We start from the raw sequence: 17,232 nt of genomic DNA, 5'->3' as shown, positions 1-17,232 counted from the left end.
ATTGTGAATGGTATGAATGTGAGCAGCGAAAGGAATCCTCACCTGCAATTTATACTCTACATTTGTTTAACAAAAAAATCACTTTTTCTCAATTGACTTGTCGGAACTTCAGGCCCAAGTGGTTTTTTTTAACTGAAAACAGTGAGCCTTTTTCAACTATACTAATTACTGTCTAAAAGTGGAAAGCATTTATCTCCTACTCCTTGTTCACACTGTTACAGGCTAGCAGGCTAAAGGAGCAGATAATCAGAGCTTTAGTTGCAGAAATGCAGTGTACAGCAGGCTGCCTGAATACATTCATCTTCAGATGCTGCCCCTAAAAAGGTATTTCACTCATTAAAGTAAAACTCACTGCAGTTTTTAAACATGAAGGACAAAATTAAAACCTATTATCTCTCTTTTCATGGAAATGCCATGGAAAAGGACATCTGAAAATTTAAAAGCCCCCGGAACTTCTTAACCACTCCATTTGTAAGACCAGATCAACATTTTACATAGGAGGCTGCTGTCTTAAAAGGATGAAGAATTCCACATCATAGCAATGCTCAGATTTTACTCAGGATCTTTCCTTCCAAAATCACAAAAACTGGGTGACCAAAAGATGACTGAAATGAAATTTGTATTATCATAGAATCACAGAATGGTTTGGGTCGGAAGGGACCTTAAGGAACATCTCGTTCCAGCCCCCTGCCATCGCCAGGGACACCTTCCACCGGACCGGGTTGCTCGAAGTCCCATCCAGCCTGGCCCTGAGCACTGCCAGGGATGGGGCAGCCACAGCTGCTCTGGGAAACCTGTGCCAGTGTCTCGTCGTCCTCACAGGAAAGAATTTATTCCTAATATCTGATCTAAACCCACCCTCTTTCAGTTTAAAGCCACCCGCCCTGTCCTACACTCCACGCCCCTGTAACGAGCCCCTCTCCCGCGTTCCTGCAGGGCCCCGTCAGGCACTGGCAGGGGCTCTCAGGTCTCCCCGCAGCCTTCTCCTCTCCAGGCTGAGCCACCCCAGCTCTCCCAGCCTGTCTGCACGGGAGAGGGCCTCCAGCCCCCAGATCATCTTCATGACCCTCATCTGAACTTGCTCCAACAGGTCCATGTCCTTCTTATGCTGGGGGCTCCACAGCTGACCGCAGCACCCGTGTGGGGTCTCATGAGAGTGGAGCAGAGGGAAGAACCACCTCCCTTGACCTGGCTGCCACGCTGCTTTGATGCAGCCCAGGATTCAGTTGGCTTTCTGGGCTGCAAACACACATTGCCAGCTCATGTTGAGCTTCTCATCCACCGACAGCCCCAAGTCTTTCTCCTCAGGGCTGCTCTCAATCTATTCTCCACCCAGCCTGTATTTGTGCTTGGGATTGCCCCAAGCCATGTGCAGTACCTTGCACTTGGCCTTGCTGAACTTCATGAGGTTCTTACAGGACCCACCTCTCAAGCCTGTCAAGGTCCCCCTGGATGGCATCCCCTCCCTCCAGCGTGTTGACAGCACCTCACAGCTTGGTGTCATTGGCAAACTTGCTGAGGGTGGGCTCAATTCCAGTGTCCATATCCCTGACAAAGATATTAAACGGCACTGGTGCCAATACTGACCCCTGAGGAACACCACTTGTCACTGGTCTCCTCTTGGACATCGAGCCATTGACCACAACTCTTTGAGTACAAACATCCAACAATTCCTTATGCACTGAGTGGCCCATCCATCAAATCCATGTCTCTCCAGTTTAGAGAGAAGGATGCCATGTGGCAAAGTGTCAAATACTTTGCACAAGTCCAGGTAGATGACATCAGTCGCTCTTTCTTTATCCACCAACGCTGTAACCCCATCATAGAAGGCCACCAAATTTGTCAGTCACAATTTGCCTTTGGTGAAGCCCTGTTTTCTGTCGCAAATCACCTCCCTCTCTTCTATGTGCCTTAGCATAGTGAAGATTGAGGCAAAGACGTCATTGAGTACCTCAGCCTTCTCCATATCCTGGGTTACCAGGTCTCCTGTTTCCTTCCAGAGAGGGCCGGGAAAATGCTGGCCTTTTGTCACTGGTGTACCTATAAAAGCTTTTCTTGTTGCCCGTGATGTCTCTGGCCAGCTTTAATTCTGTCGGGGCTTTAGCTTTCCTAACCTGATCCCTGGATGCTTGGACAATTTCTCTGTATTCCAGTTTATATTGCTAATTATGAATGGGCCAATCATTCCCCAAAATCATGGTATCTACCAAATGAATCACAAAGGGTTTGGCCAAAATTGCAGGTTTTGTTTTTTTTCTGTCATGAGAACTCTAATTTTAAATTATTTTGTTTCCAGCTAATTTGATAATATATGCGTGATCATGAAATCCAAATGTACAGCATGGAGTGCTCAGAACAGTGTTCTGTGTATCACACAGAAGTATAAATACATAAAGATTATTGTATAGCATTGTGCTAAAGCTATGTTCAGTTTAAGCACTGACTGAAAAATACTTATTTAATATACAGCTCACACAAGATTGTTTTTCCCATAACAGCAGAGTATTTCCAATTACTATTCCATTAAGACTACAAAGATGATTCAACACAACAGTTGTTATTGCTGTTAAAAGCCTTAATCATATTAATGTTGTCACACCAGTCCTCTCAGCAACTAGAACTTCAGTCAGCATTGACATTTAACACATCACAAAATAAATGGCTATACTGTTTGTAGAACTCTTTTCAAGCAGTTCCCTCATTTTTTCCACCCCAAATTGCCTGTTTGTCTAGAAGCAGCAAGGAAATTAAATTAGATGTTAATATTCTACCCAAATATTCTGTAAGTTCCATCAGTTCCTCTTTAGAAATTGTAAGCTTCTTTCAGCATTTGCTTTTTCTCCCAGAGAAGTTGTTAAGTAAAGCCAAAACTTGCTATAATTGGGATTTTCTAAAATAGTCTTACTCTGTGTAAATATTCCTAAGTCTGAATTTATTCCCATCCGCCAATCAAGAAATAAGAGAACTCCAGCACGTTAGGTTCCTAGGAAAGCGTTGTCTGTCACGGGGATTTCAAGGTTAAACTCAGCAGGGTTGGGGACCTGAACTGCAGATTTGCCCAACCACGTGTTTGTCTTCTTCGTATTTTCCAGACTGACCCTGTAAATTTAAGTCTGGAACAGAGATTAGGAGACTTGATATAGAAAAACAGGCTTTTTAAAATTATTTTCACAAAGAACTAGGTTATAGTGGTCTGCTTCTCAGAAATGAGACCCAAACATGTGGATGTTTTGTTATTCCCAAAGCAAGAAAATTAAGGAAATTCAGTTATAATCAAACTGAAAAATAAACGCCCAAAAGCATGGAAATGAATAACCCAGGCACCTGAACTACTCATTGTGCTATCATGCAAAAACCTTGCAGTGAAAATAAGCAAAGCGACATTCATAGAAAACAGGTCCTTTATTATTATTATTACTTATTGTCACTGACGAAGAAAACAGAAATGTTTTCAGACACACAAAGACTTCTTCAGGTTATTTTGTTGAGCCTGGGTGCCAGAAAGCTTCCCTGCTGTTCCCCCCAAAAATTGCTTGGATACTAAGAGACAGACATCTGGGTTTGTGTAAGATTTCCATGAGGACATCACAACTCCATCAGTGCTTGTGTCATGGCAGTGCCTCTGGCCCCACACTAGGTCAAGCAAAAGCAACACTAAGGCCCCCGTAGCCTACTGGCAGAGGCAGAAAAAGAAAAGAGGTTGACATTACAGTTGCCTCATATATTTCATAATACACCTTCCAGGCTGAAGTTCACTGCAGGACATGAGTGTACTTCACTGTAGGTGGCTGGTTAAAATGAAGTCTGGGTTTTGATGGAAATTCCTTTTCCTATTTAAATACTATATGTGATTAATAAGGGCTAAAAAAAATCTTTACGGTGGTTCTTTATACTTGAAATGCAGCTTGATGCTGAATATTAAAAAACTCAGGTCAGGCCCTTCAAAATCATGGCACAGTCCTAGAATAACAAAATACTAAAATTTACTCTAAGCTTTCTAAGCTTTCTTTTTTCCTAAACATCAGCAAGCCTGTTCATTGTGTATTTCCTTGAATTTCTACTGAAATTATTAAAGCTCTTATTTTAAGGAAAAAACACGTGACAAGCCGGCCAGAATGTACAGATTGAGTAAGTTGAGCGTACAGTTGTTTGTCACAGCTAGGCCAGTCCAAAGCAGGTAAGTATTTATCCAAATCTCTTCCAAACCTCTTCCAAACCAAAATGTAAAGTTCTTTCATCCGTCCTCCTGTCCCCGCTTCTGCTTGCACTGTTCTTAGGTACAAAGCACACAAACCTCCATACACCTTTTTCCTTCTTCCAAACATGTGTGTTTCTAGTGTTCATCTCTCTTTTGCTTTTTCTAATAAGTATATCTGCTCCAAAGCTTTTTAAAAAGAGCTCTTTAGGAATTTTTAGTAAGTTTTGCCATTGTTTCTAACTGCAAACTGATCCATCAACAAAAGTGCCATCTCCTGCTCCCTGGATTTCTTAGAGTCATCCTCTACATGTGGGTTATTTTCTATCGCTCTTTGCGCACATCTGCACCGTGGAAATTTTGATCACAGCGTGCTGTGGTACTGCTGTTTCCAGTGATCTAACAGCTCTCTTTCAGAGCCATTTATGAATCTGGGCTCCTTAGATACTTCGGAAGCCTGCTGCGCTTCTCGGAATAGTCACCGACCTGTAGGCAAGATCCAGCTGAGAGTAATGGCAGGTGGCTTTTGAAACAGGGCAGTCCCGCTGGTTATGGGGCGCAGCAGCTTGTTACTTTCCAGTCCTTTCTGAGAGAGACGCTTTCCTATGCAGAATAACAGGGCAGAATTATGTTGTTCAAAAATAAAATTTTCAAGTGCACACAATCTCTCTAAGGTATGGCAAAAAAAAAAAAAAAAAAAAAAAGGAATGTTTAAGCATCTGTTATTCCATTTTTAAGACTATTCAGGATAAATATATGATGCAGTTTGTTAAATTTCTTAGAGAGCTTTTCCTGAAGTGTGTTTTAAGGTAACCCACCACAAATATTCATAAAATCCATTTTGTTTCTGTTAATAATATTCATAATTTGGGATGAGCTAAATTCTCTATTTTAAACACACAGCAGAGTTTATTCTGAGATGAAATCACCAACGGTGGCTATGTAATAGCACCCCAAAAAATGAAGCAACTGGCCACTCTTTGATGCACGGTGTTGCAGACAAGTTCCTGTGATCCTTCTCCTTCTTTGGGCCACTGTCCTGTGCGAACTAAAGCTGAACCTGGGTCATCTTCTGGCGTGAAATGCTGAAACCTGAAGTGAGATAGGCACTCGGAGGCAGACAAAAGGAGCTCGGGATCATTCCCGGGGTGTGGGCAGCTGCATTGCAGACTTACAATGTGGCTGAAGCTCATTGCAGCTCCCTTCTACACAGGGCATGTGATCTTCCTTTCCATGGGCACTGTCAGGGAGACAGTATGTACCCATGCCACATCCTAGGACAAAAGTGATGCCTCCCTAAATCTCTAATCTTAAGAACTAGCAAGAGCACCCAGGTTTTCTAATAGAGACCACACAGCTTGGGTGACTATTCCCCAACAGAGATTCCTGACAGCTTCAGTTTTTAGACACTGCTTTGTAATTGAAATTGTGAAAATTCATTATCTGAAAAGCTTCTGCCAAATAACTCCCTATATTGCCTAAGTAGACAGGTGGCGGTCGGTCTCTTCTCCCAGGTAACAAGCAATAGGACAAGAGGAAATGGCCTCAAGTTGTGTCAGGGGAGGTTTAGGTTGGATATTAGGAAAAATTTCTTCACTGAAAGGGTGGTCAAGCTCTGGAACAGGCTGCCCAGGGAGGTGGTGGAATCACCATCCATGGAAGCGTTCAAAAACAGTGTAGATGCGGTGATTAGGGACATGGTTTAGTGGTGGGCTTGGCAGTCCTGGGTTAACAGACGGACTTCATGATCTTAAAGGTCTTTTCCAACCTAAATGATTCTATTTAAAAAAACAAACAAAAACAAAAACAAACACAAACAAACAAACAAACAAACAAACTCTGTTCCAGACCTTAAATGGAACAGAACAGGCACAAAAGTCTTTTGCTGGTTTAGATGTTGACATGCGTTCCTTTAGAAGAAATTCCAGTCTCACTGGTTAAAAGTACCACAGCGAGCAGTCCTCAGCTGCATCCCTCTGACAGCAGTTTATATTTTGTTTTCCTTATTCTTCTATTCATATCCCTTGGCATCTTTCTAAATCTACTAATGTAAATGATATAATTTCCACTGTAGTTGTTCCCTTGGAGATATGTCAGGAAATGACTGTTTCTAACTGAATTTGTCAGAGTCTACCTGGTAAATGAAGATCTAAGTTTTACATTGACTGTATTTAGGATATTTAAGTATTCTAACGGTACTTTCTACTTTGAGATAAGACTGCAAGCTCTGTATTTTACAATGGTGAAAGTAAAAATTCAGGCTGTTTTAAAAGTTGCTCAGACAAAGGCAGTTGAAGACCTGTGGGTTCTTGAAAGTGTGTTCAGGAATGACAGGATTATTTGTGAGTGCTCTGGGGTGATGTCATTTAGTCGAGAGGAATGTGGGGAAACAAAATTAAACCACCCTTTGAAAATTTGCTGCAGAACATTATAGTACAAATATAACTGCACAGCAAAATGCATTTCATACAGGTTTCGGTTTGTCTAGTTTACGTTCCTGGGATCAGAATTTAGCCTTCCAAATTTGTGGCTGTGTTATTTGCAAGGTAATGGAAATCTTGCCATGGTTTGGTTGGACTGGATGAGCTCCAGAGGTCCCTTCCAACCTCCACCATTCCGTGATTCTGTGATTTCAATGGGGGTAAGCACATTCGGTTTTGTTAATTGCTGTTGTGCTCTAATATTGTATGATACGTATTGCAAATTATTGTTTAGTGATCTTGAAAATTAGATTTACCTAAGACATATAAGTTATATAGGTAAAAATTTAGGCATATCACTTTATACTCGATCACCTTTACTTGCGTGTGTTAAAAAGCTCAAACGTAATTTTTTTAAAAGCATATTCTAAATCTCCAGATTAATGCATTCAAAACAGTTAAAAATAATTGTATAGATCCGTGTTTTCTAAATGCACTGGAAATAGGATCCAACAAATTAATCGGGGATAAATTCTAACCCTGATTCTGACTTTTTTTTCCATTCCAAGTCAAGTACTTTGAATGCTCTACAAATTGTAACCTGACATAATTTCAAAGATTTTTAAAGCCCTTCCTTATGAAAACCTTCCATATGTTCCCCCATAAAAGATTATGATGTGCAATTCCTGGTGATCTGGGAAGGATAAATCAATAAAACCATGTGAGAGACAAGTCGACTGTTTTTCAGTACTTTCCATAATGGATGTGTTACAAATAATTTTGGCGAAAATGCTCTAACCCTTCTAGCTTCCCTGAGGAAACACTAGTAATGATAAAACCCAGGTTTTATTTTAGAGTGGAAGGTGCTGGTAACAGAAGCCAGCCGTCTCCCAACATTAAGTGATAACATGGGATAATTCCCCTATGCAGAAGCAGGAAAACACTTTCTACATTCTGTCCTCTAGTATTTCATAATTAAATGGTACAGTCCTGCCATCATGAGAGTGCAGCTGGGAGTGAAAAGCCTGAAGTCATTTCATTGCTTTCTGCCAAACTGAACACAAAAGCTCATCTGCAGAGTTCCTAAGAAATTTCTCTTAGCTGTATTTTGCAACCGCTCTATGGAAAGCATCAAGACAACTGACTGTATAGAAAAAATATCATTCGGTTTTTTACATTAAATACACTAACCGTGATTTTTTTCCTTTTTTTTCCAAATTATAAACAAAATCTATGAGGAAAGAGTAACAGACTAAAGTCTTTTTTTCATGCCATTAACAGATGGTACTAGTAAAAAATAACTGACAGTAAGTGTGATGTCTCTGGAAATTCTCCTTCTAGTTTGTTAAAGCCAAAGAGCTCCTTGTGAATTTGAAGCTGTTATAACAATGCACAAAAATATACAGCACCTGAAATGGTCAGTTCCACCTGCAGAAACTATTGGATAAGTTTAAAGTGTAATAAATAAGAAACAACAACAAATAACAAGCCTGAAGAGCAGTCTGCATCTTCAGCAGGCTTTCTAATAACCTACTTCAACCAGGTCGTTAGACACAACGTAGAGACTCTAGAAATATTCTTTTTTCAAAGAAAATATCCACAAATTACACTAAGGTCGCACACATAACACTTCTCAGCTGGCTCAATCCCAGAGAGTTTTAAAGTGCATATTAGCTAGATCCTTTTAAATGCCTTTTACTATAGCTCACAAGTGCTCGCCCACCACCCCCCCCATTCAAACAAGTTGTGTGCTTTGCTCTAGCCCACTGTTCCACCAGCATTGCACCAGGTGCATTTGATGCCATTCTCTTCATTCATCCATCCATCCATCCATCCATCCATCCATCCATCCATCCATCCACCCATCCATCCATCCATCCATCCATCTGTTCAGTACTATTCCTGAGCCACGTGGCAGAACTTTCTCACCCTTGTAGATCTAGGACTCTGCAGCCCAGTTACATTGCCACTAACCCTAGGCGGTGGGATGTGCCTTTGGTGTGGGCAGAAATGACCGTTCCTTCTGGCTGGCCCTGCTGTCATGATGCAAGTGCTAATAAATGTGTGTGAAATAATGTATATGCTCTGAAGCTGAATTAAGCATAGGTATTTCCCCTACCCAGCTACCTACTCTTGCCCTTCTGCTCAGTGTGATAATACGCTACTAAAATTATGCCAGTTTAGGATGCTATACCAGCGATTTCCCTATCAAATTCTACAATTTGTGGGATGATATTCCCCCTGGAACAACAGATGAAGGTGGAAGGCAGGCTAATTGATTCAGCACTCCCCCACCGTCTCTGAGCACAGGCACTTAGCTGTAATAATTGTGAAACAGAAGAATTTACGTCAAGTTATAAACTGGTATCACAAGACTCAGTAAATGGTGTATACTTCATGAACTGTCAGCTACTCAGAGTGTTGCCATATATTTTTACTGTTTCAATGCACTTTTCCAGCTAATATCCGTAACTAATGTTGTTCCCCTTGTTAAGGAGGGAGGGGGGAGAGGTTGGGTTTTTTTCTTGATAAAACCATGCCTGTAAGCTGCTAAATAACAGCTGTATTTCAGGGGACTGAGCAGTCATGGCTTATTATTCATGTCTGCTTTTCCCAGTTTAGAACCAGTAAGACCTTATACTGAAAGCTTCTACTGCAAAAACGAGTGATAATTTTTATATAAAACAGAATGGATGTAAAGCACTAGTCTCTGCACAGTGTGCACTGGCAGAACGGTATTTCTCAAGAAAGCTGGTTAATGAAAGTGATAATATGCTAGCATCTGGAAAGTATACAGTGTGGTTGCTTTAAAGGGATTGTTTAAATCCAGCATTAAGATTTCTATTGCTAGCATACACCTCTCAAAAACAAATGTTGCTTTTGCAGTTTGGAGCGTAAAGCAGCAGGCACATTTTTGGTGGACATTTTCTTTAGTTAAGCATGGATCCAATATGGAAAAAGAGGAAAAACTACATCTTCATTGTTCAATAATAAGAAAAAATAATGTTCAAATAGAAGGAAATGCAATTCTTGTTCATTGATTTCCACACAGAAGTTTATAATATCTCTGAGAAGCTGGTGTTTTCTTTTTAATATCATGTTCCCACCTCCCTTCTTTGTTGTGTTAGCAGAGAGCTTTCTCCCTTTCTCTTGAACACAATTTTTTGTTGCAGATTTTCTTTCACCTATTTCATGAATGTTTATGCAAACAAGTAAGAATTTGAGTTAGCTTCTAAATTACTGTAAATGCCCAAAGCTGTCATCAAGCCTCTGTCCTTCTGGTGGTGGTTGATGGGACTTAAAAGAATTCATTTTCTTTCCCAACTACCTGCAATGACACTCAACATCCACACACATAGCTCTGTAATGGAGTTTGAAACCCTCTTCACGTTGTGCAGGCGATAATACCAAAAAAGCGCCCATTTGCTCATTCTGGGACATATGCTGTCTTTTAATTTAGGACCATGCATATTTTAAGATAAATGAACTTTCAGCATCTCCTTTGTCTGCATTTTTATGTTGATGGACACTGATCAGGGCTGAATGTTATCAATCTTGTCCTTTTCAGAAGCTGTTTGAGGACTTCTAGAAGAGAATAAATGAGGTCTTGTTCTTGCAACTCTGTACGCTCCTTAATCAGAGACATTTCTGAGGTGACAGTAGACTATTTGGATGGGATTCATTTGCCTAAAATGACACAAAGTGCCTACTCTTCGATACCCAACTGCTGCTTTGCCTGTTGCTGCCACTTTCAGAGAGTGCAAATCTGCAGATCGTGTCATGCCTGCCACTCACATGTGAATGTCTCAAATTTTCTAGAGCATCTCACATGACACAAAGCACTTACACTTTAGCGACTGAATCCTACCTTTGAAGTGTAAAAGAAAAACATCATTTATATGCATTCTTTTACTTATTTGCTGCTTATAAAGCCTCAATAATTTTAGCCCTCTAGCTCTCTTAGTATTTACAGATTTAATTGCTCCAAAACGTGCTGCTCCTTGTTTTTATTTCTGAATATGTACAATAAGTAAAATATATTTTATTTTGTCTTCATTACTTTCTATAACAAAGTAACTTATTGTAAGACAGGAAACTTGAGTTATTTTCCATTTAACACCATTTAAATGTAGGAAAATGTCAATGGTGAAGCTCAAGCTGTTTGGCTTTCTGAAGGTCTGGACGTATGGCATGTGACTGTATGCTATGGTTGGTATAATCCGTATTTTGAAACAGAGAAGCAAAGTTTTATTTGACAAGTCTTCATATGTTCGTCATTTAGCCCTCCTGTTTTAAGATGCTGTTTAGTACCAAACATCTTGGAGTTAATGCAACCATTTTCCATTTTCAAATTTCATTTCTGTGTACCGCATTCTGGACTCTCCATCCGTGATCACTTCTGAAAATATTTTAAAAAGCAAGCCCTGGAATTTGGAAACATTTTCACAAGAATGCCAAAGCCTTTTCTGGAGTGGCCAGAGGAAAACATTATTATACCTTATCTTTAACCAATCAGATATAAAAATACTGCATCCAGAACTCTGATTAAATTAATTTGTTTCCCACAGACTGCAGTAGGTCTAATAGCAAATTTAAGGGGCAAGTATATTGAGAGGAAAGAATAGTACTCTTGCTTAAAAATAAAAGAGAAAGATTCGAAGCTCTCTTAGGCTACTTTAAGCTCAACAAATACATATGTGTGTTTTGAGGCTAAATTTTCCTTGCTACATTTTTACTAGTTTAAAAAAAAATCCCAACTGTTGCATAAATTTTAAGAGGGACATTTATTTTTCTCACTGTATATAAACATTAAGTTGTTTTCTATCTCTTAGAAGAACAACTGTGAAGTACCTGCAAGATGATGAAAAGAAATTTGCCATTGCCTAAATTTTTGGATAGATGCTTGCTTGATGTACTTGCAAAAATATAAAAATTATTCTAATTGTTGATTTAAAATTATTGCTAGGTGGGAGAATCTTGGCTCTGTGCTTTTAGGCAAGATGTGTAGAGCTCTCCTTTCAGATCCACCTTTGCTGGCATTCTCTGAGCACTGACATGATGGGATGATGCCTCTAGATCTCTGTACATAGACTGAAGCTGAAACAGTGGATCAAATGATAGAGAGTCCGTATTTATCATCACTCAAATAGATATGTCACAAGTACTTACGTTAAAAGAGATGGATCAGATAATGGTTTCCAGATATAAAACTGTACGTTTAGACAATGAGAAGAATATGAAGTTTAATATGTTGAAAGCGTAAAATGTGCAAGCTTCTGGTGAGAGCAAAGCAGAAAGGGGTCATGCCTATACTCCTGGTTTTCACCTATATCAGCTTATTGACAGATGCTGGGAGATGCAATGGAAGCTCTGGCTGTTGTAGCTGCCCTGATGCAGAAGTCAGTAATGCAGCTGCAAATTCTGGTTCCCCTTCTCCCCTTGCTTGACATGACTTTTGTTAGGTGGTTTGTCAGGTATCTTTAAAATACTGGTATAAAACACAGCTTTGCTGGCATAGCTTCACCTCTGCTGGGCTCTTTGATTTGTATACAAACGTGTAAAATGCCTCTATGGTAGCGTCATTTGGAATGCATTATGAATATTCAGTAGGGGTAATCTGCCTGTAAAACACCAAATTTTTCCGTTCCTCCTAGAAGTGCTGGAATTCTCCATTTGCAGCACTTGCAGGAATTCTGGTTAAAGCTGTGTATTGTATGACTTGGTTGAAAAGCAAACAAAGACTTTTAACTGCTTTGTAAAATCTGTTCCAGTGAAACCACTGTTAACTCTGCAGAGATTTGGTTATTCTTTCTTTAAACAGTCAACTTCTTTTATCAGCCAAAGAACAAGTCATTTGATTAATGATCATTTTTATCTCTTTGAAAGGATCCTTTCCGACCATTGGGGTGAAGTCTCTTTCGAGATTCCTGAGGGCGGGATTTTTAAATAGCATCCTGGCCTCACATCCAGTGTCAGGGGGTGGATCTTTACCCCCCAGCATTTCCTCTGGTAGGTATTCCAGCCTATTCCCCCACATCGGTTTTTCCCTTCACCCTCTGCCCCCTCCACACATCTTAGGGAAATAAGATTTGGTATTGGTCAGCCAGGGAGCTTAGGTGTGCCTTCCAATAACCAGCCAAACTGAAAGAAAATGGGAAAGCTAAATTGCTTTTCAGGAACTAGCCATTTTTCTGAATCCAGGAAAAAATGTGAGGGAAACTGATCTGTAGTTAAGTGGTCAACCTAAATATTGGAAGAGAAGACCTAGTATCCTCTAATCGTGCATTTCATGAAACATGCCCATGTGCACCAGCGAAACATAACTTTAATAATGCCTCTGTGAAATCCCAGGTTTGATGTGACTGCGCGACTCTTCCCTAAAAATTTACATTCCCTTGCTAAAACACAAAAAAAAAAAAAAAAAAAAAGGAAAGGGAAAATTTAATTATGTATAGATATAGTGTTTAAATCCTTTGTATGCCTCTGCAGTTGCAACTCGTATCTCACGAAAGCTGCCTTAACTTTCTTTAATAATTTTTATCACAATTTGAACGACTGTAATTCTCTTACAACGAGTAGGAAAACCCCATCCCCATCATTTGTGTTGCCAGCACAGTGTGCTGCGCTGCCTCTGGCAAGGTCCCCAGCAGAGAGCCAGCTGTACAATGGCACAAGGGACCCCGGAGGTCGGCGCAGTGTTGGGTGCAGGCAGAGGGTGAGAGCACCGTGCCAGTGAGCAAGCTGCTGCCGGACACGGGGCTGAAACAGGACAGAAGGGCAGGTCAGAGGCATCCTTTCCCAGAAAGGCTATATATGTTATCCATCCTATACTGGAGCCATTAAACATTATCTTCCACCAAAGCTAATACATGATGAATACGTGTATCTTAATTGTAAATAAAACAGGATCAAAGTTCAGTTCTGTTGCTTTCCAAACTAGATATTTCTAAGTAAAATTAATCTGCACGTGGGCTAATGTCACACTTGTATCCTTTCAGGACATCTGTAATGTTACTTACAGTTTTTCTTAAAGAAAAAAAAAAATTCATTGTAAAAGTAGGGAGAAAATTGAAAAATTATGTAATGTTATTGATTTGCTATACAAAAGAAACTGTTCTACTTCTCTATGCCCCATTTTATCTATTGCAGTAATTACAGGTCTCGTTACTACAAGATGATGCTTACTTTTCCTTTTCTTAAGTGCTACTATTTCTTTGTTTCTTTCTTTGAATAGAAGCTTCTCAGCAACTTTGATGCCTTTTCTTATGACTGCTCAGGTGTCTTTTGTCAACAGTTTGTAAAATATTTTTTGTAAATTTTTTTGTGCTTCATGTATCTGAGAGTGTTTAATAGCCCTTCAGCTATTCTGGCAGTTAGCATCATGATGAGATTGGTATCTGTAACCAAACAACTCTGTGAAAGAGGAAATGCTCCAAGGCTCGTAAAATTCTCCATTTTGAACATAGCATTAGGTACAGCATATCACTGATTCTGTTAATTACAAATGGTTTAACTGCATTCATGAACTGCTTCTCAGCTACATACCTACCTACAAGTTTACTTTTAAGGTCCCCAGGACTGTTGTTTTCTGAGTGCTTGTAAAGCTTTTTATCACATTTTTTTCACTTTGGACTCTGAGATGTGGTTAGTTTAATAAAATTAGTTCATAATTTCATGCTACTAAATGTCTTTTACTAGGAATTCTGATTCAATCTGATGATATCTTCAAAAAATGGGAATTTTTTGGGGGAAAAATGGAAATGCAACTACATAGTGTGCAGCATGTACTCTAGGAAGGTAATGGAAATCAATGTTATTGTTTGATTATGCCAATAGAAAAAAAAAAATTATCCAAGCAGCAACCCCACAGACAGGGAGAGACTGCCCACCTTCTGGAAAGTGAGGATTGTCAGGCACTTGAAAGCCAGTGAAGGACTGTGATAAATCCAATGGGTGAGGTGTGTTCCTTTGAGAAAGATTGCCGGGGGGGGGGGGGGGGGGGGGGCACGTGGCATGGAACTCAGCAGTGTAAGTCAGACATTGCTGTTAACAAATGCACCCTAACAATCTTATCTCTAGTGCTGCTATTTAGCTCTTCCTTTTTGACTTCATCATATCTGTATTTACATTAAGCCCCATCTTAATTCTGAATTGCCTGTCTTTGTTACAGAGATGACCAGAGGATGCCATTTTCTTTTCACGATAACTTCCTAAATTGCTAAAACCAGTGTTGCTGTACGTGTGAGCAAAAACCACACACATTTACAGCACTTTTAAGGGAAAAAAAATGTCTGTTGAAGGGAGTACTGATCTGGGATGTGAGAGTCTCAGAACTGAATCTCTTACTGTGCATGATCAATGGAAAATATAAGTTCATCCTTGAACCCCGGAGATAGGATGTACTCTTTGTTCCTTTGCACCGAAAAACACTGCACTAAACACCGGACCTTTTTTCTGAGCGTTGCTTTACCAAGGAACAAGTCACCCAAGGTAACAATGCTCCTTCTAAGGTATCGTGGCAGCCTTTGGCTGTTAGAACAGCAACAGGCCAGCAAAATCAACCTCCCATTGCAGTCTTGATGCTGTCTCTGAGGCTTACCCTGGCATTTGATTAGCTTAAATTTTATTTAATTTATAAACATAAAAAATAAATTTAATTTAAAGCGGGAGGGCTGCTGTGTGTATGGGTACTGCAGGGCAGCATGCTCCATCCCTGCCTCCCACAGCAGTGACCCACCTCTGTTATCGGAGACGTGGGGCTCATATTGGACAGCAGCTTTCCTGAGCCCAACAGAAGTACTGAACGTTTAGTAACTTCGCTGAACTATAACCTGGTTGTTTCACATACAGCTTGTGCGTAAGGTTTCAGTGAATTTAACTACGTGGAAGGCTTAAAATGCCTGCATTATTCTGCTGTTAGGGTCATTGGGAGCAAAGATAATGAGATGGGGTTTATTCACCAAAACCTTTAAGCTAAGCTAAGTGGCAGATTTACTTCAAAATAGTCAGAAAATGTATTCCTTACTAAAGACAAAATGCTTTTAAGTCTTTTTTTTTCTAAAAAATTCCCCAGAGATGTTTTAAGTGAGGCACAGAACTAAACTGGAAAGCCTGCTATAAGTATCTGGAAAACAGCTTAGCAGGGCAACCTCGCTGCTGGTTTCCTTTCTTCTCATTCTACTTTTCAGTCAATAGTTCTGGGGAGTGTGGTTTTTTTCACCATTGCACTGACAACTGATGTTCATTTTTGTGGAATTTGGTGTCTGCTTTTGCACTGTGCAGAGATTCACCTATGTAAAAAGTATCCTCATTTAGCCAGCTTGAAAGAGTAATTTATGCTGCTGGCATGAGGTGGTACATCTTTCTGCATAAATAGATTGCCTCAAATATAGGTGGTTTTTAAGCCTAGACATGACTATGCTAATGCAATAGTGCTTATATTTGATAGTTACATCAAAAAAGTCTGTGGCTGCTATAAAGCCACTTCACTAGAAGCAAAGCTTTCAGCAAGCCTCCAAATATCCATCCTAGACTTTTGCAAAAATATGCTCGTTTTAAGGCAGGAGCTTCCTTTTCATTTAGCTATAATTTTTGTCACAAATTACTTAGTTTCTAGTTATCCCATTTGTTAGCAGTGCAAATTCAGATGACCTAGTTGATGGGGGTCTATGACAGATGGATTCACATAAGCAATAAATACTTTTTCTCAAGCAATATCCTTGCATATATTAAATAGAATTCTTAATCCACGTGGCAGTTTACACTCCTCATCATACATACATACATACATAAGCTGTGGAAGTTCACCCCTTCTTTCATAATTACAAACACACACACAAACATACACGTACGTACACATGGTGTGAAAAAAAAATTGCAAAGTGCCAGTGCTGGATCTATTTCTTCAAATTCTGGCTCTTCCAAACTAGGCACAGTGTTATTTGCTCCATTTGGGGGAAATTCGTAACTCACTGCTCTTGCTGTGTATTGGCAGCTCCCAATTTCAGTCAGATGTAAAGGAGTTGCTATGTAAATGGATGCTCGTATTGCCCTGCAGAAGTTAAGGAAAGAAAAAATGATGGTATGCTGCTGCCTTTGAAGAGTGTCAGACAGATTGTTAAGCTTGCCGAGCTGGAAAGGAAGGGAGGGAAAGCAAATGCCTTCCCTAGTGTATCTTTCAAGATAAACTCCTGAGTTTTTCTGTTGACAAGAACAGTGAGAGATGTGTGTTAGGCTATGAGGAACTGGAAAAGTTCGTGTTAGGCGAACCTCCCAGACCCCCTTCATGCTGCTCAGAGTTCAAACTGCATTAGCAGGAGAGGGGCAAAAAAATCAAAATTATTCTTTCCACACACACCTTTCTATGGCCATCAGTGCTGTGATTTGCTTGTGATGTCCCCACGGAGTCAGCAGCTGGATCATTGCCCCCTCTTTCATTCACAGGGCACCTCTCTGAAGCTCCTGTGAAAGTATCTTCATGTGACTTTTTTTAATGAAATATGAGCATCAGTTATTTCCTACCATTTGTTTTGCATGGTTTATTTGGTCATTTTGCATGATTTTCGGGTCTTTTACATTTTAGGAAAAGGCAAGCAAGGAAATTAGGCTTGGTAAACC

General features: G+C 40.0%; 1 protein-coding gene across 2 annotated transcripts in view; it reads left to right on the top strand.

Moving 5' to 3' along the window:
• The window catches only part of EPHA6 (EPH receptor A6), a 513,385-nt gene that overhangs the window by 415,010 nt on the left and 81,143 nt on the right, over positions 1-17,232 (top strand). Inside the window, exon 12 of one of the 2 annotated variants that reach the window (XM_055703219.1) lies at positions 12,502-12,624. The exons of the other annotated variant lie outside the window; for it this stretch is intronic. Coding sequence (XP_055559194.1) covers positions 12,502-12,624 — 123 coding nt within the window. The remainder of the gene's footprint in view (positions 1-12,501; positions 12,625-17,232) is intronic. 2 annotated transcript variants of the gene reach the window in all.

This window comes from Falco cherrug, chromosome 2, assembly GCF_023634085.1.
Source record: "Falco cherrug isolate bFalChe1 chromosome 2, bFalChe1.pri, whole genome shotgun sequence".
Lineage (NCBI taxonomy): Eukaryota > Metazoa > Chordata > Aves > Falconiformes > Falconidae > Falco > Falco cherrug.
Note: the sequence above shows the minus strand (reverse complement) of the source record. Positions and strands in the feature narration are given on the sequence as shown.